The following is a 21,612-nucleotide window of genomic DNA, read 5'->3' as shown; positions in this document are numbered from 1 at the left end:
GTGCGTGTCCTGATCATCGCCAGTGCGCACGTTCCCGTGTGTTTACTGGTCGTATCCGTCCTCTTCTGTAAAATTCATGTTCACGTTGCTCATTTCCTTTTATTAATTTTTATTGATTCGAGGGACAGCTGTGTATCTGCGGATCTACGGATGCATCCGTGTATCCTAAACCCATACTTTCAAATCCGACTCCCTTAAACAAGAATAATAACCTTCATTGCAAAAAAAATTAAAATAAAATAATAAAAATAATAAAAATAAATAAAATAAAATAAAATAAATAAAATAAAATAAATAAAATAAAATAAAATAAAACAAGCTTCATTGCATAAGACCTTAGGTTTTATAAATTGGTCTCGCAGTGGCAGCCTTAAGGAACAAACGTTTTCATTCCCCAACTCTGATTTTCTAAAGGGCCGAACTAGACGAACCGTTCAACTGTTCAGGCAAATAACGATTTATCAAAGAGGAGAAAAAAAAATCAAGTGAGGAAAAGAAACCCCACATTGGCATTATTCCCTTTCCTACTTGGGAGCTTACAATAATGACATTGTGTTTCTCAACTGTTTCTGATTTCAACATTAAATGTCGCCGGGGTTGGGGGCGGGGGAAAGCGTCGAGACGCCACTTCCACAGCTCCTTTCACTATGAATCTCGGAGCCATTTGGTCTCTAGGGTCTGCTTCCCGTTTGGACTTGGGGGGAACTGAGAACAAAGTCGGAGGCCACACGGGAGGCCCAGGAATTCACGGGTAATCTTCCCACTAGGTGCTGCCCACCTGCGGCCCATTAGCCGCCCTCCTCTGGCCCGATGCCCTCCGAAGGTGGTGCTGAGCCCCGGACCCCTCACTGGAGCTTCGAGAGGGATGGGTTTGGGAGAGAAGACGCAGGTAGCAGTGCAGGAGAGTCGGGGAGGCTGCATCGGGTTTCATTCTGGGACTAAATAGAAGATGATAGAGGATGAAAGAAGTGCGTGCTCTGGGCTCCGCCGCAGCCAGGCCTGCGCCCCTGGCCCGGTCATCCTGGGGTGGCCCACTGGGTGCCCCGGCCCTGCTGCACCCCCGGCTCCCAGCGGCGGGAGTGCAGGGGATCCCCTCCCCCACTCTCACACACTTTCACTTTCACTACAGCCCGGCTCGCCTCCCCCAGCATCTGGGAAACTGGAAGCACAGCTGGCACAAAGGAACAGCTGGGATCCCTCCCCGGGCCTCATAGCGGGTCAGAGCCTTGCAGCTGGTTCTGGTTGAGATGGGGCGTGGGGGGAGGGGCGGAGCTCCTCATGCTACTGCTCCCCACCCCATATATTTTCTCCTGAAAATTGACCCAAGTGGTGAATGAGGAGGCAACTGCGACCTGGGTTCCACCCTTTGGGGTGATCGTCTCCTCCAGTGGCTCAACCAGGGCAGACGTCTCTCCCCGGACATCTGGCAACATCTGGAGATACTTTCGGTTGTCATAGGTGGTGGTGGTAGGAGAGGGTCACTGTCACCTAAAGGGTAGAGGCCAAGGAGGCGGCTAACACCCTATAATGCACACACAGAGGAGCCCCCAGCCCGAAGAATTACCCAGCCCAAGATACCAGTGGCGTCCAGGCTGAGAAACCCTGATCCTCTCAAGGCCGGTCACTGGCCTCCCTGACGGGACTCCCGACTCCGCACGTCTGCGTAGCAGCCGGGGGATTCGATAGCCCCTTAAGCCGGTTCTAACCGTCATGCCTGGACACAGGATGCCAGAGCGGGGAGCGGTGGTCCTGTGGCCGGGCCAGTGACTTCGTTTTCTAGGAGAACCCAGCCTGGGATCTGAGATCTCATCTGCATGACCCTCGTGGAAGGTGTTTTGGCTGCAGTCCAATCCCTGGGGGCGACAGGCTTGTAAACGACATGGATAACAGGAAGGGCTTCTTTGCATTTCACTACGGGATTATTTTTTTCGTTAAATAACACGAAATAATATCACCTGATCAGAGTCAGCCCATCATTCATTCAGTCGACAAATGTTGACGGCGTGCCCCCTAGGACCAGGGACGGTGCTCTACGAGGCCACTAACTCAGACCACAGCCCCTGCAGTGGGACTTCTTCATCGGGTGGGACGGAGGCCGGGGGGCTTGCTAAACTGCAGGCACACGAGCCTCCCTCCAGATGGTCTGATCTCACAATTCAGGAGAAGGCGCAGGAACCGGCCTTTCTGAGAAAGTACTTGAGGTGACTCTCGTGTAGCCTGTTCACGGGACCACGATTTAATCAACGTTGGTAGAAATCACGAAATCTCCCCAACCTCCCCAACCTCTGAGAATATGCAGACCTGAGCTCTAACATGGTCATTTCCCATATCCCTGGAGGGGAAAAAAAAAAATTGTGTAACCCTTGAATCAATTAATCATTTAATCACTAATCTCATGTCTCCTATTTTTAAACAGGAGAGTAAGACCTGTTCAAACACAGGTGCCGAGAGGGTACGATGACCCCACGTAAACAGAAGCAGGACACTTCCAAAGGAACTAAACCATAGAAGTCTTACGTCTAAAAACTAATTTTTATGACATGTAGTAAAAAAAAGAGCATTTGCCAAGGGTGCTGGCATCAACGTGCCTTAGAAGAAAAATCTCTTGCTTCCGTCGGAGGTACACACACCACCTATTTTCGGAACCAACCTCAGCATGCAGTGATTCCTGGCTTGATTGGGGCCTGCGGATCCTCCCTGGACACCACGATTAATGGCTTCTCTGATTACTCTCGATTTCCTTCCAAATCTCTGCTCAGACCGACATCATTAACCCTCCATTATGTGACTTGGCCACACACCACTTATTTTCGTGACACATTAAGCACCTTCAGAAGACCAAGCCTGAGCCTTGTTCCAAGCAAGACTTTTCCAAGCCACAAGAAACATCTCCCCGCTCACCTAACGCCAAGGAGGTTAGCTCACCGTGCAGGGGGGGGAGTGTAAACCCAGGAAATCGCTTTCAGCCCAACTGCTCTCCCCCAAATTACTGTGATCGATTTAATGATGGAAGAAACCAAAAAATAAAATAAAATAAAATAAAATAAAATAAAATAAAATAAAATAAAATAATAAAATAAAATAAAATAAAATATTTAAAAATTAAAAAAAAAAGATGGAAGAAACCCACACAGAGGAACTCTTGATACCAATGACATAGATTAAAATCAACATATCACTATCATCATTAATAAAGAGAGGAACGGACTAAAGGCCAGAATATGCCAGAAAACATGCCGCCATCCCTTAATTAATCTCCAACGCGTTTCTCTTTTTCAATTTCACCATCAAGCGGTCCCTTCCATTCTCTTTAAGCAAAAAGGTCTCTACGCCATCGTCAACGGTCTCTACGTTCCTGCCTGGTCTTCCTTGCTTATTTTTTTGCTCCTTTTGCCTGACAAATAGGACGCCTCGAGTTTCTTCCCAGATGGAGCCCTTGAGAAAGACTCTCCTCTCCGCGCTCCTGTGAAAAACCACCCAAAATATGGAAAAGTGTCTGAATAGGAGGAAGATTATCCTTTCCCTAAAAATAGAGAAAACCCCCTCGGCCCCGTGTGGGATCAGTAGCCCGAGCCCATCACAGGCCAGCGAGCTCCATTCCCACACCACCCCAAGCAGAGGAGAACCCCCTCCCTGCAGGTGATGGGAACTCTGAGCCAACGTACCAATTTGAATGCAAATTTCCCCCAACTCAGGTTTGCTGACACCCATGTTCCAGCGCAAGCTCCCCGCAGACCAGCATGCAAATGGTGGGCGCTGGGCTAGAAGAAGCTATAAGAAGGGCGAGGGCGCGCGCAGACACGGACGTACCTATTTTCCCAGCCTCCACTTTCAGGTTAAAATCCCAGTTTCTTGGCAACTTCAGGGACATTTTGCTCCCGCTCGGGGTGAGTAGCTGCTGAAGCACAAGTCCGTCTCGATTCCCTCCCCTGTTGCCTCGTTCCTCTTGCCGGGGCCGCTCTCCCTCCGGGTCCCGTGTGCGTGCTCCCCGTGTGATCTCTTCCCGAGCGAGCTTGGGCTCGAGGCTGATTTGCCAGCCTGCGTCCTCGTACTGTCAGGAGAAAGGTCCGTCCATCCGTCTGTCACTTTGTCACTTGGGGCTGGCACCCAAATCCCCCCCAGGGCCTCCGACCGGCCCGCAGGGGCTGCTGCTCCCAGAAGGGTGCACCTCGCTTTTCCTGCTTTCGGTTCTTACCAGAACTATCCTGGGTGGCACTTGGCCCTGCGTCGCGAGGAGCAGGGTTCCCGTCCGAAAGGATCTCAGGCCTCACGGAGGCGAGGTCGTGATCAACAACTGCAGCCTCTCGGCCTTTTTTTTTTTTTTTTAACTGTCTGCTTCCTTGCATTTGAGGAAGTGGGTGGTTGTTCGGTGTAGATGATGCATCATGAGCACTGTTTCTTGAGAAAACGGTTTTTGGAAATGCTCGTGTAAGTAGAGCGAGTGCTCATGATATTAGGCTACAGCTTCAGGGAAAAGGGAAAGACGTGCCCGGTCCCGGGACTGCCGCCCTATGCCTCTAAGCCCCCCTCCGGCCCCAGTGGCTCACGCACCCGAAAGTGGTCAAGAGGCCACCTGCATCCTCCTCCAAGCTTCCTTCCTCTAAATTCTCCCCGCTGTTAGACCCAAGCCTCAGTCCTCCGCCCTCCACCATCCACGGGAGGGATGAGCCGCCTGCGCCCAGGGCCCTGAGGGACTGAGCCACCAAGTCAGCTCCAACGGGGGGGCGGGGGACCCCCGTGCTATGACGGCTCCTTGGCATTGTGTACAGGGCGTGGGTGTGGGGGTCAGGCGGCCACGGGTTCAAAACGCAGAGCCTCCACTTCCCAGCTCTGCAGCTCTTCACGAACAGCTGCATCCCTCTGGGCCTCCATGTTCTCAAGTCGTGACTGCAGCGAGTGACCAAGGCGTCCAGCACGGAGCGGACACGTGGCGACTGTACCACAAACGGTAGCTGGACCCGCGCGTCATGGGGCTCAGGTCTACGGCAGGCTTCCACGCGGTCACCTGGGGCAGCCTAATCTAGTGACTAGGTGCTTGAGTCTCGAGCCACACCGCCTGTGTTCAAATCCTGGTCCTGTCACCTTCTCACTGCGTGACTTCGGTCAACTTTCTTGACCACCCTGGGGTTCAGCTCCTCATCTGGAAAGGAGGCCAATCATAGGCCCTACCTCACGTCTGTTGTCAGGCTTTACTGGACCGTAGGTAGACGTGCTCACGAGAGCCACCACTAGCCAGCGTGCAAGGCTCCATCCTGGGTCCATTCATCCTTCAACGCTACCAGGTGACGCCGTCATACTTTCTTCTTCGTCTCACATATGCTCACTCTCCGTTGACGACCGCGCTGCCCGTTTTATTGAGAAAAGCTGGTGGACACTGTCTACGAGCTCCCACTACTGTACCCGACTAAGGCCCACACGGAAGCCCGCACACTGGACATTTTCCTAGTAACGGGGTGGACTGTAGTGTTCTCAGTCATCCATCTTTTTTATCAATTATTATTTTTTTTAAGATTTTTATTTATGTATGTATTTAGAAAGAGAGAGAGCAAGGAGAGGGACAGAGGGAGAGAGAGAGGATCCCGAGCCGACTCCACGTTGAGCGCACAGCCCAAGGCAGGGCTCCATCTCATGACCCTGAGATCGTGACCTCAGCCGAAACCAAGAGTCAGACAGACCGAGCCACCCAGGTGCCCCCATCACTCCCCCATCTTTGCTGAATCGATTCTTTTTCTCTCTTGGATCATTCCCACCCGCAGTCAAGCTTGTTTTAAAAAAAATCACTCTAAACTCCACTTCCCCCTCCTGCTACAGCCCCATCTCTTTTCTTCGTTTTTGGGCAAAGCTTTGGTAAGAATTGTCTACATTTGCAAATGCTTGTCCTGTTATTCTCTCCTGACCCTTCCTGCTGCTGTTTCTGCCTTGAGGCTCTTGCCCAGTATGTTCTCGCCAAGGACGTGGGCAGCGTCTCTGTCACTGAATCACGGTCGATTCTGCAAGTCAGCTCAGCGCCCTCCGAGCAGGTTTGGACGCTCTGATCACTGTCTCCAACTCTGAGCTCTCTCGGCTCGGCTGCCTGGAGTCCTCACTGGCCTGGTTGTCTGCCTGCCTCCCCAGCTGCTCCGTCTCTGTTTCCTTGCCACCTAATTCAGATTCAAGGCTTATGGGAAAGCCCACGAGCAGAGGGGGTTTCTTAGACCACCACTGGGGAGAGTGGGGTAGGGGCTTGGTTAGGAGCTCAAAGCCTCCAGTAGCCAACACACATCATGTGGCCAAACCCCAAAGGCAGGGAGGCAGAAAGGACACATGTCCCTCAAGTGGGGAGGGACGGGGAGAAGGGAGTGACTATTTGCCAATCAAGACTCCAATCCATCATACTAACCTTGACCCTGACTCGGTCTACCAGAGACTTTGGAGCCCCACCTCGGCATCACTGCCAAACACCACCGCTGTTTCCTACCTTGACCTGGAGGAGAGGAGCAGTGGGTAACCATCCTGAGCCCCCCGCCCAGCGATGCCTCCACGGGGAAGGTGACACCACCCAAAGTTCCAGTCCTGGGATCTTTAAGTGAGGAACTCTGAACATATTTTGAAGCTAGCACTTACAGACATACAGAGAACTTCCTTCGCTCTTTAGGGGGAGGTTCCTGTAACTCTTGGAAAAACTCGTGACTGATGGGGAAGTTGGGTGTGAATACTTGGAAAGGCAATCAGACGCAAAGCACCCCTGGAAAGGCCCAACACGGCAGCCTTCCCTCTGGGGAGCCCACTGTGGGTCAGCCTGCGGCCTGGGTGGGGCTTCTCTCCTTCTTGACCTGCAGGGAATGAAGATCGGGATGTCCCACGTGGCCCCAAAGTTTACACCAGCATATGCAATAGCAGAAACAAAAGCAAAAATCCAAGCATCTACGTGCTCACTACGAGCAACCGTTTCTTGAGTAAGGACTTGGTTTTGCTAGACTTTGGAGGAACATCCATGGACAAGCAGACTTTGTTTCTGCTTTCATTCTACTGACAGTTTGTTGAGAGACAACAGTACAGCATGAGAAGGGTTACACTGGGTGAGGTGTAGGAAGCTATGGGGGCTTATTCGTGAGGTGCCGGATTGGGACTTGGGCAGTGAAGGAAGGCTTCCTGGGGGAAATGTCTTTTGCATTAAGGCTTATGAGTGACTTGGGGAGGCAAGAGGGTTGGGAGAGGCTTGCAGACAAAACACAGGGCATGCAAGAGGCACAGAAGTAGGAAAGAGCTCATCGGGTTGCTCTGGAGAAGGATGAAAAGGGGTAGGAGGGAGGAGAGACAGACAGACAGACAGACGGCTGCATTGGCGGTGGAGCCCCGGCGAGCCTTGGCATGGAGTCTGGACTTTACCTGGAGGAAAGAGAAGCCATTTGAACTTCATAACTGGGGTTGGGATGCGGGGCTGTGGCAAAGGGCGGGTGAGAGGCGGGAGACAGGGAGTTCAGCCACAGTGCGCAGGTGGAGAAGGGAACACGAGGCAACAGGCCTTCTGGTGGGACGCTGGATGTCCAGGGGACTTTTGTGGGAGGGAAAGAGACCCCACAGGGCACCCACTGGCCTGGCTGTGGTCCCTGCAGGGGGATGGAGCTCCCGCCACTAAGCCAGAGAGCACACAGGAGGAGAGGGGGCTGAGGGCTGCTGCTGACTAGCAGGGAGTCGGCTGCCCAGGGAGGAGCGGGTGGGCTGGGCCCGGTGGGAGCATCTGGAGACTTCTAGAAGCCGGGGGCCCAGCTGGCTGAGCTAGAGCTCGGGAGACACATGCATCCGTTCATTCACTCGTTCACTCCTTAAACACTGACCCAGGACTGGCCGGAGGCTAAGTGAACAAGGATGACTAAGGGTCTGCCCCAAGTGACCGTGTGGCAGACAGAAGTGTGAGCACAGCGGCAGTGCTGTGCGGGGTGTGGGGGTGTGTGCGGGCGGGCATGGGTGGCTTCCCCCGACAGGCAACCCCTGGGAGAGGTGCCGGGCAGCAAGCACGGCAGGGCAGCAAGAGGAGGAGGTCGGGGCAGATGCCCAGCCCATGGATAGTAAGGAGGCCCAGGCCGGTCAGGGAGGTAGGGGATGGTGTCCTGGCGGGGAGGGGGGGTGCCTCAGGGGGAGGTGCATGAGGGGGAGGTGCCCGGGGGGCTCCAGGGGGGAGGTGCCCAAGGGGAAGGGGGTGCCCAAGGGGGAGGTGCCCCTTCCCATTCCCCCAACCCAGCCCTGGGCTAACACGGGTCTACACTACCTGTCTCTCCTCTGTCTATCCTAGACATTTCGTATAAATGCTATCCTATGGCCCATGACACTTAGTGACCAGCTCCTTTCACTCTGTATAATGTTCTCAAGGTTCTCCTGTGTTGTCCCCGGCGTCAGATCTTTATTTCTTTTAATGGCCACATCCTATCCCGCCGTACAAGTGTAGCACACTTTATCCGGTCACTGGTTGACGGGCATGTGGACCGTTTGCGCTCTCTGGCTGTTAACGAGTAATGCTCTCAGAAGCATTCACATGCAAGTTTTGTGTGAACGTGTGCTTTTGGTTCTCCTGGATACGTACCTGGAAGCGTAATTTCTGGGTCCTATGGAGACTCACTTTTAAACTTTTTGGGGAACTGCCCGAACGTTTTTCCAAAGTGCTTGCACCACTTTAGGTTCCCATCGGCAATGTAGGAAGGTTCCATCTCTTCCATTGCCTCCCCAACTCTCGTTGTCATCTGTCTTTCTCCTGCGTACGAAGCGGCAGCTCCCTGTGGGTCTGATTTGCCTTTCTCTGAAGGCTAACGACGTCGACCCTCTTTCTGTGTGCTGATCGGGCTGGTTCGGTTTTCCAAAAGACTTAAATTCTGCTTCTTGAAACATCCACAGATGTAGCCACAGGGAACCTGCATGTCTATGACTGCATTCAGCGACAACTCGAACCTCCGATTTTGACTTAACGTCCTATGTTGTTTTGTTTCCTTTAAGTTTTTTCTTAGCTGATGGAGACACACCGTGCTAAATACCACCCCAAATTTCCAGCGGCCTTTTTCCTACATGCTTCTGCTCCCACTGAAGTGCCATGTCCTGCCCCCCCACCCCGCCTCCCCAATCCTGGCTCTCTGGGATTTTCAAGTGATGCCCTGCATAAATAGCAGTCACACCTTAGTGGCAGTGATTAGGTGTGCTGGAGAGACCCACTTGCCAGTTGATCTCTCCATCCCTCTCCCCACAGCATGCCCCAATGATGCTTGTCACCATCACCCTCATCACCATTATTTTGGAGCTGATGTTTTCCACAAGGATTCATAACAACGCCCGAGGAGGCTGGAAGGACAACACACGAGCTGCCTCACTGACCAGCATGGGACAAACGGGTGGCAGAGAAAGGGAGTTCAGTTTTCTGGATTGTCCACAGTTGGAGCATCTGAGTAGACTCCAGGAGAGCCACAGCATGAGGGCCCACCTTTGCCAGGAGGTCTCTGTTCAGGAGACAAAGCCGGGGAGTCCTCTCTGGGCTGGGGTCCTTGTGCGGCCGGACAGTTCCCTATGATCCGTAGATTCTTCCCTTACCAAGGACAAAGAGAAACTTGGCTGCTAGTGCTACCCAGGTGCTGTAGCTCATGACGTTTTTAACAGAATTAATTGTATATTGGGGGAGAGACACAAGCAAAGATGAATCTAGATTGAGCCTCTTGGTGGTAGAGCCTAAACAGAAGGGACTTTGCTTTTTACTATTTAACCAAAAAAAAAAAAAAAAAAAAAAAAAAAAGCTCATGGAACGTAAATAAAGAGGTGGCTGAGGCTGGGGCTCCATCGCACCTGTCTCCCCTAGTCCTTGAGGAGTTGCTTGGTGAAATCTTAAGGCCCTGACCATGGCGGTGGTTCCATGAGTCCCATGTCTTTCTCCTTCCGTGGTGAGGGTGCAGTGGGCCGAGAAGGGAAAGCGATGGGTGACAGAGTCCATTTAAAAGTATAACAAAACTAAAAACCACCTACTTTTTAAAATCACCACCATGCATAGTAATTCTAGATAATGTCTGTGCCAAACAGTCCTCCCTTTCGTTGGACCGCCTCCAGTCCCTGCCCTCCTGGTAGGTCCCCATGACCCTGCTGGTAACAAGAACTCCCACCTCGTCCAGGGGGGAGAATTTTCTCCTTGCTGTGGAACCTGCGTGTTCTGATTGCTCACACCACTCACCTGCAAACTCCACACCATCCCCACTCCTTGCCACCACAGCTTCTTGAGGATTTGAGCTCCAAACCAAGCCCCTACCCCACTCTCCCCAGGGGTGCTCTAAGAAACCCCCTCTGCTTGTGAGCTTTCCCATAAGCCTTGGATCTGAACTAGGTGGTGTGGTCAGAAAACCTGTAGGATGCTCTTCTAAAAAGAAATGCCCTCATGGTGAACACCGGGTGTTGTACAGAAGTGTTGAGTCACTAGGTTGCACGTCCAAAACTAACACTACACAGTGTGTTAACTAACTGGAATTTAAATAAAACCTTTCAAAAATAAATGGAAAAAAAATACCTTAAAAACTACATCTTAATGAGCTTACCCTGACAATTTCAGTACAGCACTCATTTGTTTTTTAATCAGCACACTTTATTTTTTTAAGCACTTTTAGATCTACAGAAAAATTGAATGGAAAGCAGAGTTCCCACAGGCCACCTCCCTCCTCAATACAGCCACCCTGCATTTCCCCCTCTTATTCTCCATTTCTCCTTAGTCTGCTTTTCCCTCCTTATTCTGCATTTCCCCTCTTATTAACTCTGCATTTCCCTTCTTATTCTCCACTTCCCCTCTTATCTCCATTTCTCCTCTTATCTCCATTTCCCCTCTTATTCTCCATTTCCCCTCTTATTCTCCATTTCCCCCTTATCTCCATTTCCCCTCTTATCTCCATTTCCCCTCTTATCTTCATTTCCCCTCTTATCTCCATTTCCTCTCTTATCTCCATTTCTCCTCTTATCTCCATTTCCCCTCTTATTCTCCATTCCCCCCTTATCTCCATTACCCCTCTTTTCTCCATTTCCCCTCTTAGTCTTCATATCCCCTCTTAGTCTGCATTTCCTTCCTTATTCTGCATTTCCCCTCTTATTAACTCTGCATTTCCCTTCTTATTCTCCACTTCCCCTCTTATCTCCATTTCCCCTCTTATTCTCCATTTCCCCTCTTATCTCCATTTCCCCTCTTATTCTCCATTTCCCCTCTTAATCTGCTTTCCCCCCATTATTAACATATTGCATTAGTGTGGTATGTTTGTTGTCACTGATGAGCCAATATGAATATGTCATTACTAACCGAAGTCCATAGTTTACATTAGGACTCACTCTCGGTGTTGTATCCTCTGGGACCTGAGCAGTGAGGTGGACAAGCCTCGTTACTGATCTCATCTCTGCCAAGGCCCCTAGTGGTGTTGGTTCTGATGTCTGGTCACAGTTTATAGTCTATTAACCCTTACTTCCTCCCATAGCAATAGAAAAAGAGAGGAAAGAAAAGAAAAGGAAAAAGAAAAGAAAGGGGAAAAAAGAAAAGAAAAGAAAAGAAAAGAAAAGAAAAGAAAAGAAAAGAAAAGAAAAAAAGAAAAGAAAAGAGAAAAGAAAAGAAATCTCTCTGGTCCTGAAGGCCAAGACTGCCACTGTCACCGGCCACGCTCTAACTGTCTATTGAAACACGAAATATATAACCATGAGATCATAAGCAGAATCTGAACTCTGTGAATCAGAGCACACACAGCAAATCAGAGGGAAACACTTCCCCACATAACACCTCCCTCAGGCCAGTCACAGCTGACATAGTTGGTTGAACCACACGAAGTTGCTGATACTTGCCCACGTTTGACCTGCAAACAACAGTAGTTTCATAGGATTGGTTGTCAGAGGCCCACTCTGCTTCCTGCCACGTATTCACTCAACAGATACCAAATGCTCCCTTACTGTGTACCAGGCACTGTCCTAGGTGCAGAGGATGTGGCCAGAAGCAAGAGGGATGGGAATATCTCGTTTTGTGAAGATTATTCTGGTGAGAAGAAACAATAACGTAAGTGAAACAAGTGTGACAAGCTAGTGGGTGGTGAGTGCTGCGGAGAAAAAAGTCAGTGTGTCTTGGGAAGTAAGAGAAGCAGTAAGTTCCAGGAGGGGTGGACTGCAGCTGGGAACGGCCCAGGTGAAGCTTCCTGAGGGATACACGACATTCCAGTAAAGGTCTCAGGGGAGTGAGGCTGAGGCAGGTGAAGATCCGTGTTAGACCCTCCAGCGCGAGGAAGGGTGAGTGCCACAGCCTCGCCAGGGGTAGAAGCGAGCCCAGGGTGACCAGACCCAGCCAGGTGGCTGCCCGGTATCTTTCTCCTTTATCCTGGGGCCTGCAGTAGAGGGGCTGTGCCCCAGGGGAAGCCAACCTTATAGGCTCAGTTGTCAAGCAGTCGGAACTCCATGTTGGTGTTTAGGGAATTTGGGAGGAAGGTCAGCAACCCACAGCCTGGAGAACTGGGGGCCCCAGCGTGGTGGGAAGTTGAGGCCGGAAGAGTCTCAACCTCCGCCTGGAAGGAGGCAACCGCCCCTCGTGGCTGTGCAGAGCAGCCTTCGGGTCACCCGCTGGACAGTTCTGCCCACCTCACAGCTCTGCTCTTCGACCCCAGCAGCTCATCCATCAAGCGCATAGCTCCCTTGGACCTGGATTAGAAAGAGCGAGACTCTTTGCCACACCTGACCCATGTGCCAGCGTTGGAAGTGCCCTTGCCCAACCAGCCAGGGCCTCTCGCTTCCTCCAGAGTGAGCCCGATGATCCATCTCCAGGGGGAAATGGGCTCTGTGCGGAGTGGGGAGTCTCCATCCCCCCACCACAGGGGACGCCAGGGACCAGAGAGGGTACTAGTCAAATCACCCAAAGCACATGGATACGTTCAGGTTGCATCCCTCCCAGACTACAGGCAGAAGTGTGCCTGTCTCCGCCCCGTCCCCGCGCTCAGGGGGACGGCAGGTCACAGCAACCTGCAGCACAACCCGACCAAGGGGACCAGGGAACAGCTTCGTCCATCCCCCATCCCTCAGATCCTCACATTCAAGGGCCCATGGGTCTCCCTAGGGCAGGGGAGTCTCATTTGTGACGGGCCCTCCGCAAGTCCCGAAGCACTCCACCCACGACAGACCCCAAAATATGTTGATGGGGTCAAGCTGCAGTGGCACTCTCTTCCCCTCCAAGCCCTGGGAACCAGGAGGGAGTGGGGGCTTGCTCACTGATCCCTAGACGGGAGCCTAGGACAAGAAGGGGGCCCTGTTGCCCACCTTCCTCCTTGACCAGGTTCTGGAAGGTCACACTCCGTACAGGAACGGCTCCAGGTTTAGATCTACCCCCCGTACACCGGTCCCGACGACTACAAATCGCCACTAGCAGGTGCCCAATAAATGTAGCTCACTCCTATAATTTTCTGCAGGCCCCTCAGGGATTCGGGGAAGCCCACTGGCTTTCTGTTTGGAGCTGGTCCTGGAGTAGCTGCCCGAGAGGCCCGGTGCACTGTGCCCGCCGGAAGGCCTGTCCCTCGGATCGACCCACGCCCTCCTTCCTCACCTTGGCCCCGCCGAGCCTTTCCTTGCTGGTAACCTGCAGCCACAGTGCCGTGCGGAGGGGGCTGCCCTGCAGGCTCTCGAGCCCAGATGCGGCCTCCTGGCCTTGAGCACAAGCCCTATGCAGGCCAACCAGGCCACGCACCCAGACAGATGACACTCATGTGACCCTGCGGAGCTGCTTTCCCTTTTAGACTGTCCATATTCTCCCCTGGTTTCAGACTTAGGTGCTGCTCCATTTCTCATCCATCAAAAAAGCTGGTGGCCATCCTTTCTGAGCCTCCCCTATCCTTCATCTCCTAACGCTTCCCCGGGTAGAGACCTGGAAGCCGCACGCATCCTGTCTGGGCTCTTACCGTGTGTGAGGCTGAGCCTTCACGGCTCCTGGGGTCTCAGGGGGGTTCAACTTTGCATTCGGGGTCTCTGGGAAGTTACACACCACACACAGGTATGCAGACTTGGCCACTCGGAGTCCGGCTCAACCTGAGGCCAGGTGTGTCGCCCCCACAGACCAGCCAGTCTAGAAACCTCATTTTGCCACAAGAGGCCCTGCATTAACCCCTACTGTGGCTTGTTGGGCCTTTGTCAGCCGCATAAAGAGTCCATGCAAAGATTCCTGTGGTGGGGGCCTTAGAAAGTCTAGTGTATTTTCCCCAGATGGCCCCAAACATAATGGTGCAGAACTGTTCTCCCAGCGAATGCTTTGGTGCCATTCCGCACCCCCCAGTCCTTCACATTCATGAGGAGAAGCCAAAGGGTCAAATGCAGCAGCCCAGGCCCCAGTGCCCTACACGTCATCCACAATCAGGAGCTCTGAGGACCCTCCCTCCAGGGCTCTTTGGTTCCACAGCCGACAACACGACCGCCAGACCACCAACGCTCCTTGGGGCCAGTGACCTGCCCTCTCGGGGCTTCTTCTGGTGACAGACACTGCGGTCACCCTGTGAGTGGTCTCCTCTGTCCTCCCGTGGACCGTATGCTACGAATACATTTTCCCCCTCGTGTCAATAGGGCGAATATTGTTCATCCATTTTACGGAGAAGAAAACCGAGGCGTGGGCCAGTGAGATACTCACTCACTGAAGGGCCGAGTTAGAAATCTGTATTTTGCCCAAGAGTTGTTGCAAATCTTATGGTCAGAAAATACGCCCCAGAACGCTTGAAATAAAGTATAAAATTCAAAATAAAGCAAGGAATTGATCTCCGACGGTCAGTTCTTCCGGTAAAAAGAGGAAACGAGCTTTGGTCAGTTTCACAAAGGGAGTCGCCGTGCTTTACCTGTCGCTGTACCTGTGGTTCAAAAAAAGCTTTGTTTATTAAATTCTGAGCAGCCGGTGCAATTAAGACTTGCACGCACTGTGGTCTGAAACGTAACTGTCTGTTAACATGACGCTGGTATTAAAGTCGCTATCGGGAAGCTTCATGTGTGGTTCCAGACCCTGGGGGAAAGAATGAGGGAAAAAAGAATAAGGCTTTGGAGTCTGAGGGTGTCTTAAGCATTTCTGCATTCAGTCACATCCATGAGCATAGCTGGATTTCCATAAAAATGTATTTCTGCTCAGAAAGATCATACTGGCCAAACAGAGGAGTCCATTAAGATCAACTTCAGATCTTCCAAAACATCTGGCAGGGGCCGGGGGTGTATCTGACAATAGCCCACACCTTCTAAAACCACATAGATTTTGCCCACCTCACTAGAGAACCTTTGAATGTGGCAGGTGGGGAAATGCTGAAAGCACCCAATGGTCCTTCTGCGGCAACAAGGTGCTCTTCCGGTTGATTCCAATAACAAAGTGATTACGGCCACAGAACCGAGGGGAATTTGATCTCTGCCCATAGCAAAGCTTCCAGGGCAAGGAGAAGAGTTGTTATAATTATTATTTTTTTCTTTTTTAGGAAAACTATTTGAAATATTTCCACGTCTACAAGCTCTGTTCTGACCCAGCTTCACTCCTCTGCTCCACCAAAAGTTTGAGCTGCACTTTATCATAGAATCTCATCAAAATGGCATCTCTCAAACCACCTCCTGCCACCAGGCAACATTTCTGCCTGGCTCCTGTGATTTTTAAGGTGGGGACCCTCCCTGTCTGGGTGTGTGATTTCTAGAAATGAGTCCTGATCAGTCAGCTGATAGCGAGCAGGAAGTTGCAAGGGTTTTTCACCAAAACCATCACCTTGGTCGCTGCATTACATTTAAAGACTCCTTCTTAAAATAAGCATGAACCTTAGACCAATAGACATAACAGGTAACTGGACAAACCTGGGCTGTTTGACATCTCACGTGCTAAGTTTGGAAATACATCAGGTGCTTATGTTGGTGACATGAGCCAGGGGCCAAGAGGCGCTCGGTAGACCTGGATTCACGAGAGCAACCCCTGCTCCATCTCATTGTGATTTCTGAACCCCTCTTATCTACAAGGACAAGTTGATGATACCGACTGTGGGCTAGACTTGTAAAGATTAGGCTCCCTGTATGGGAAGCTCCCGGACAACAGCAGCCATTGTTAAATAGCAATAATAATAATGCTAAATTTCCTCTAGGCAATAGTTGACAACTAGGTTGTAAAAAGGCTGACTAATGACCCCTAAAGATGTTCACATGCTAAATCCACAGAACATGAGAACGGGTAAAGGGATTTTGCGGATGTGATTGGGTCAAAGATCTTGAGATGAAGACACCGTCTTGGATTGTCAGGTGGGTCCAGTGTAACCACAGGGCCCTTATAAGAAGGAAGCAGGGGGGGATTGATGTGATTATGGAACAAGGTGAGAAAGGGGCTAATGAGGGGCACCTGGGTGGCTCAGTCCATTAAGCGTCTGACTCTTGGTTTCAGCTCAAGTCATGATCTGGGGGTCCTGAGATCGAGCCCCATGTGGAGCTCAGCACTCAGCACAAAGTCTATTTGTCCCTCTCCCTCTGCCCCTCCCTCTGCTCTCTCTCTCATAAATATATAAAATCTTGAAAGAAAAAGAAAGAAAGAGAGAGAGAGAGAGGCCATGAGCCAAAGAATGCAGATGACCTCTAGAAACTGGAAGAAGGGGCAGCCCGGGTGGCTCAGAGGTTTAGCACCACCATCAGCCCAGGGCATAATCCTGGAGACCCGGGATCGAATCCCACGTCAGGCTCCCTGCATGGAGCCTGCTTCTCCCTCTGCCTGTGTCTCTGCCCCTCTCTCTCTCTCTCTGTCTCCATGAATAAACAAATAAATCTTTAAAAAAATAAATTAAAAAAAAATTGAAACTGGAAGAAGAAGATAGATGTCCCCTCAGAACCTTCAGGGGGAGCTCACCCTGCAGACACCTTGACTTCAGCCCAGTGAGACCAATTTTGGAGTTCTGACCTCCAGTACCATCTAAGAATCAATCCGTGTTGTTTTAAGCCACTGAGATTGTAGTGATTTATTACAGTAGCAAGCAGAAACTCGTTGTATACGATTATAAAACTTATTTTCTTGGGCGGCCCATAAGCTGGCTCTGGAGGCAATTTCCAACAAAACAAACTTTCTCATTTTTTTTTTTCAGAACAAGGGTATCACATATTTATGACCTGCCTATTTCATACCAGGTTCAAAAGTAGATGAGCTCCCCCCAGAGAGTGTATGAAGTGAGAACAGAAGCCCTAAAGCAGACCCTAGAGTAGTGATTCCTAGACTTCCCTGGGTTCTTGTTAAAATGGAGATTCTGGTAAGAACAAATATTACACTTGATCTTAGCCAAAAGGCTGAGAAGCAATAGGATTTTACGCTAAATAAAATAAATCAGTCAGAGAAAGACAATAATCATATGGTCTCACCCGTATGTGGAATTTAAGAAACAAAACAGAAGAGCACAGGGGAAGAGAGGAAAAAATAAAACAAGATGAAATCAGAGAGGGAGACAAACCGTAAGAGACTCTTAATCATGGAAAACAAACTGAAGGTTACTGGAGGGGCGGGGGGCAGGGGGAGATGGGGAAACCAGGTGACCGGTACTGAGGAGGGCACGTGATGAGATGAGCACTGGGGCTTATGTAAGACTGATGAGTCATCACTGACCTCTACCTCTGAAACCGTAACTTATAAGTAATATGTTATATGTTAATTAATTGAATTTAAATAAAATAATTTTTTTGAAAAAAATGAAGATTCTGACTCAGAAGGACTGGAGTGAACCCTGAGTTTCTGCATTTCTAACGTGCTCCTGATGACCCCGTGCAGCTGGTCCCCACAGTTTGAGCGGCCAGGGTCCAGGGGACCACTTCGAAGGGGGCACATTTGATTGGCACACAAGAGTCTCCACCAGTGGACTTGTCCGTTGGCAGTTCCCAAGTCTATCCGGGTCTTTGCAAAATTCCTTGACAGGTGCCCAGGTCTGCAGAGCGCTCATGACGGGCAGCACGTCATTCACGTCCACTCCCACCAAGTGAACTGTACATACTCTCGGTTGGATCCGTTCCCAAGCAAATGCATGCCAGGGTGATCCAAGCTGTACTTACCCTAATCATATATTTTAATCATATGATGAAGTTGATTAGTTGAAACCAACGAAATAGGAGTGCAAAGAAAAAAAAAACAGAGCTTTTTCTATTAAAATTAAGTAATTGGATTTGGAAAGAGAATTTAAAACCTGTCAAATCACATGGGAGTAAGTGTGTGGGGAGGGGTGGGGGATCCTAAAGCTCTCTGCACTTAGAATGCTTTAAAATATGCCTTCAAATTTTCACCCCCATTTTTAAAGAAACCAAAATTGTCCTCTTGAGGACGTTGCAGATGACAAACATTTTGACAAGAAAAACTGTAAGGATACGCGTCTGGTTCTTAGGTGAAACACTGAAGGTCGAGTGGCCGCTCCCTCTCTCGGTGGTGGTGACAGCGGCCTTGTTTATGCTTCAGACCTCTGGTTTTACTTCCACAACATGCCGGGGCTACCGACCAGCCCTGTCAGGACTCAGCACCACAAACCTGTCAGGGGCTGTGATTAATCTCTGTTTTTTGCAGAGGAAGAATCTGAAGCCAAAAAAAAAAAAAGAGTGAATCGACTGAGTTCTGGAACCAGCCAAAGCCTCACCACCCTCAGGCCGGATCATGGCGCCCCTGCCCAGCCTCACCCTTCAAGGGGGCTCCCTGCTTAGAAGCAGCACGAGGCCGATTGACATGCACCCACGTGTAGGAGAAGCAGCAAGGAACGCACACGAGCCACGCACCTGTAGACAAACAGAAGGTCACATTCTGACGTTTATTTCTTTTTTATTTTATTTTTTTCATTCTGATGTTTAAAAAGAGAGAATTGCACGTATTGTTTTGGCGAACTAGGGTCGGAGAGTAAAGAGAAACAGCAGCTGTGGCAAAACCACATCAGGTTGAAGGAAGTCTAGGTCAGAAAACTCTAAAAAACCAGAATACAGATGCCTGAGACGGCCCTAGAGACCCTACGGTGGTTTCTCACCAAAGTAAGTGCTACTTCAAGATTATGTGGCGTGGCTGGGGTGGAATAGCGAGCACTGTGTGTACGTGCTCCGTCGTCATATGCTGGACGATGGAAACTTAGGTTGTGGAGAATCATCAAGCAGAAGGGCCCGCAGTCCGCGTCTTCTGAGTCACTCTTCGGGAGGGAAGGCCGTTGGGCCGAGCTCCAGGCAGGTGCAAGCAACCTGAGGCCGCGGCCTCGCCGCCCGTTCCCGGCCACAGCAGGTCGGGGTAAGAGTGACTTCTGCGGCCTCCGCATGGGTCCCACAGGGCTTCCCCGGACCTTGCAGAGGAGACCCCACTGGGCAGCCGGCTCCCCTCCTCCTCCGCTGCGTCTTCGCTTCTACTGACTTGGGCACCGCTCGTCAGCAGGGGCGAGCAAAGCAACACCCCGGCCTCCGGCCCTCCCCAAGCCCCCCCCGCCCCGCGGCCTCTCGGCCTCGCAGGCCACGCGGCAGAAGGGGGCAGAGCAGAGGCTCAGCAGGCCAAGGGCTCCCGGGCATCTCCGGGAACCGGGCGCGGGTAGTCACAGGGAGGATAAACACCGGCCAGAAGGGGCCCTGGCCCAGCACACGCCCCGGACAGACGGGGCAGCAGGGGCAGCAGGGGCAGGAGAACGAACGATGCCTGCGGAGTGAACGGTGGCGGAGGCTCGCTGTCCTGTCTTCTCCCCCCCACACCGTCCAGGGTCGGACGCTTCCGGGACGGTTCGCTTCGGAGCTCTGGGAAGCTCCGGGATAGCAGGAGGCCTGCAGAGTCTTGCCATTTCCCGGGTCCCCTGCTCAGTGCATCAGGACCACAGGACAGCGGCGGCAGTTGCACCCTCCCTGCGAGACGTGGAAACCTCTGGCACAAGGCCTGAGGAGGGCCCCCCTCTTCCAGGCCTCTTGTCTGCGAGCAACAGCTCTTTCCCGGAAGCCTTCCAGGCCAACCTCCTAGCACATCTCCTTAGCCGGGTCAGGGCCACACGCGCAGCCCTGAACCAGTCCCTAGCAAGAGGGATGGGCTTTCTGTGGGTGCCTCAGAGCCAAGCTCCTTAGACTAGAGTGGGCATCAGAAAGGCCTGGGGAACTTGTGAGAAAAGAACAAACAAACACATTTCTGGGCTCTACCCCCAAAGGCTCCGATTCCCTGAGTCTCGGGGTGCGCGGGAGAGTCTGCATTTCTGCGGGGCTCCCACATGATGCTGATGGTGCTGGCTTAAGGATCACTGGATTTGGGCACCCAGCCTGCGGGGAGAGGGCCCATCCTGTTTTGGCATTTTGAGCGGTTCTAACGTGACTTCCTGCCCACGTGTTTCAAGTTAAGCCTTGTGGGGCGCACAGCCCGCCCCCACGCTCAAAGCTTAGTCATCCCGCTCGTTCAGGGAAGTCATGATTATAACCATCAGAAGAAGTAAAAGCAGAAATGGTCACAAGTGGCGACCTCGGGGAAGCAGGTGGGAGAGGAGGGGGACGAAAGGAAGTGATGATAGATTTTATTATGCTCATGCGCCCATGTGAATGGATTGGATTTTTCTTTTCATCAGTATTATTGAACTACTATTCTTTAATAAGAAAACCTTTATAGGCATGTTTTTCCTACTAAAAGGTCTCAACTTCCTTTCTCCAACCAGCCATTTCCATGGACTTCTCAAGATCAAGGCTGTGAATCAAGCTTAACTGAGTCACATGAAGTGGTTATCTTTCAAGGATACCAGTAATTGACCTAAAACCATCACGGGGATGTTGACAAAATATTAACCAACGGTTTGCACCAAAATTTGCCTTCAGAATGGCACGCTTCCCTTTTGAAAAATAATTTGAAAAGAACCCAGGGAACAGTTCACCTCCACTCCTCTCCAGGCTGCCACCACCGCCACCAGCACCAGCACCGCCACCGCTACCGCCACCACCAGCACAGGCCACCATGAAGCCCAGAACCAAGGCTCAAGAGAAAAAGGTGAAATGCTCTGCAAATAAGCGGAGAAACCGCCGGACCTCCTCAGGGAATCCAGTGGAGAATGGAGAGGAGGAAGAGAGAAAAATGGCACGATTGAGAGGGACGGGCTGTGGTTTGCGATCACCTGGACCTTCCCCGTCATTTCCGCGGGACCGTCTTCAGCCAGGAGCCTCATCCACACTGTGTGAGTCGTGCCCACGTGTTGCGGTGGAAACTAAAGTGGCTAATGTTCCACCTTTGACATGGGGCGACCCCGACAACCTAGGAAGACAAACAGAAGGCCGAGGATGTTCAGAGGATAACGTAAGGTTGGTCGGCCTGCGGGACCAACGGGCCACTTCCCACAGGCCGAGTCATGAGAGAGTTGAAGGCACTGCCCCTGTGTCCCAAGGGGCAGGTCAGCCCCCCGTGACACCCGCTTATAGAAGAACAGGAGAAGGCCACCGAGCGCCCGTCAGGGGGCATATATTTCAACCTCGGGAAGCTGCCAGGAACCTGGGGGCTCTGGCCTCTTGACAAGGTGCTGCCTCTCAGAACCATCTTTCTGGAAGAGGCGGTGGGCAGTGTCCGGAGCCAGCTGGGCTGGGCGCTACAGGCCCAAACCCCAGTGTGTCCTTCAGCTAGAACAACTCTGAGAGCTCCTAGGCTGGCATTTGCCTACCAGAATCCAGAAAAGCCGACGC

The 21,612-nt window shown here is 51.6% G+C and overlaps 1 protein-coding gene, 1 long non-coding RNA gene and 1 pseudogene across 4 annotated transcripts in view; 1 reads left to right on the top strand and 2 right to left on the bottom strand.

Annotated features, from left to right (window-relative positions):
* The window catches only part of ARHGAP25 (Rho GTPase activating protein 25), a 90,787-nt gene extending 86,451 nt beyond the window's left edge, over window positions 1-4,336 (bottom strand). For 2 of the 3 annotated variants that reach the window (XM_072768656.1, XM_072768659.1), the window contains exon 1: window positions 3,811-4,309. In XM_072768656.1, the coding sequence (XP_072624757.1) occupies window positions 3,811-3,871 (61 nt within the window). In that variant the 5' untranslated portion in view covers window positions 3,872-4,309. Of the gene's footprint in view, window positions 1-3,810 lie in introns of all 3 variants that reach the window. The other variant, XM_072768657.1, reaches the window with a different exon arrangement.
* LOC140600420 (uncharacterized) lies at window positions 3,150-10,149 on the top strand. Its single transcript, XR_012003689.1, has 2 exons — window positions 3,150-3,887; window positions 9,215-10,149. It is a non-coding gene; the product is annotated as an uncharacterized lncRNA (long non-coding RNA).
* Window positions 10,150-17,116: 6,967 nt separating this feature from the next.
* LOC140600552 (U2 spliceosomal RNA) lies at window positions 17,117-17,277 on the bottom strand (annotated as a pseudogene).
* Window positions 17,278-21,612: the final 4,335 nt, after the last annotated feature.

This window comes from Canis lupus, chromosome 11, assembly GCF_048164855.1.
Source record: "Canis lupus baileyi chromosome 11, mCanLup2.hap1, whole genome shotgun sequence".
NCBI classification, from domain to species: domain Eukaryota; kingdom Metazoa; phylum Chordata; class Mammalia; order Carnivora; family Canidae; genus Canis; species Canis lupus.
Note: the sequence above shows the minus strand (reverse complement) of the source record. Positions and strands in the feature narration are given on the sequence as shown.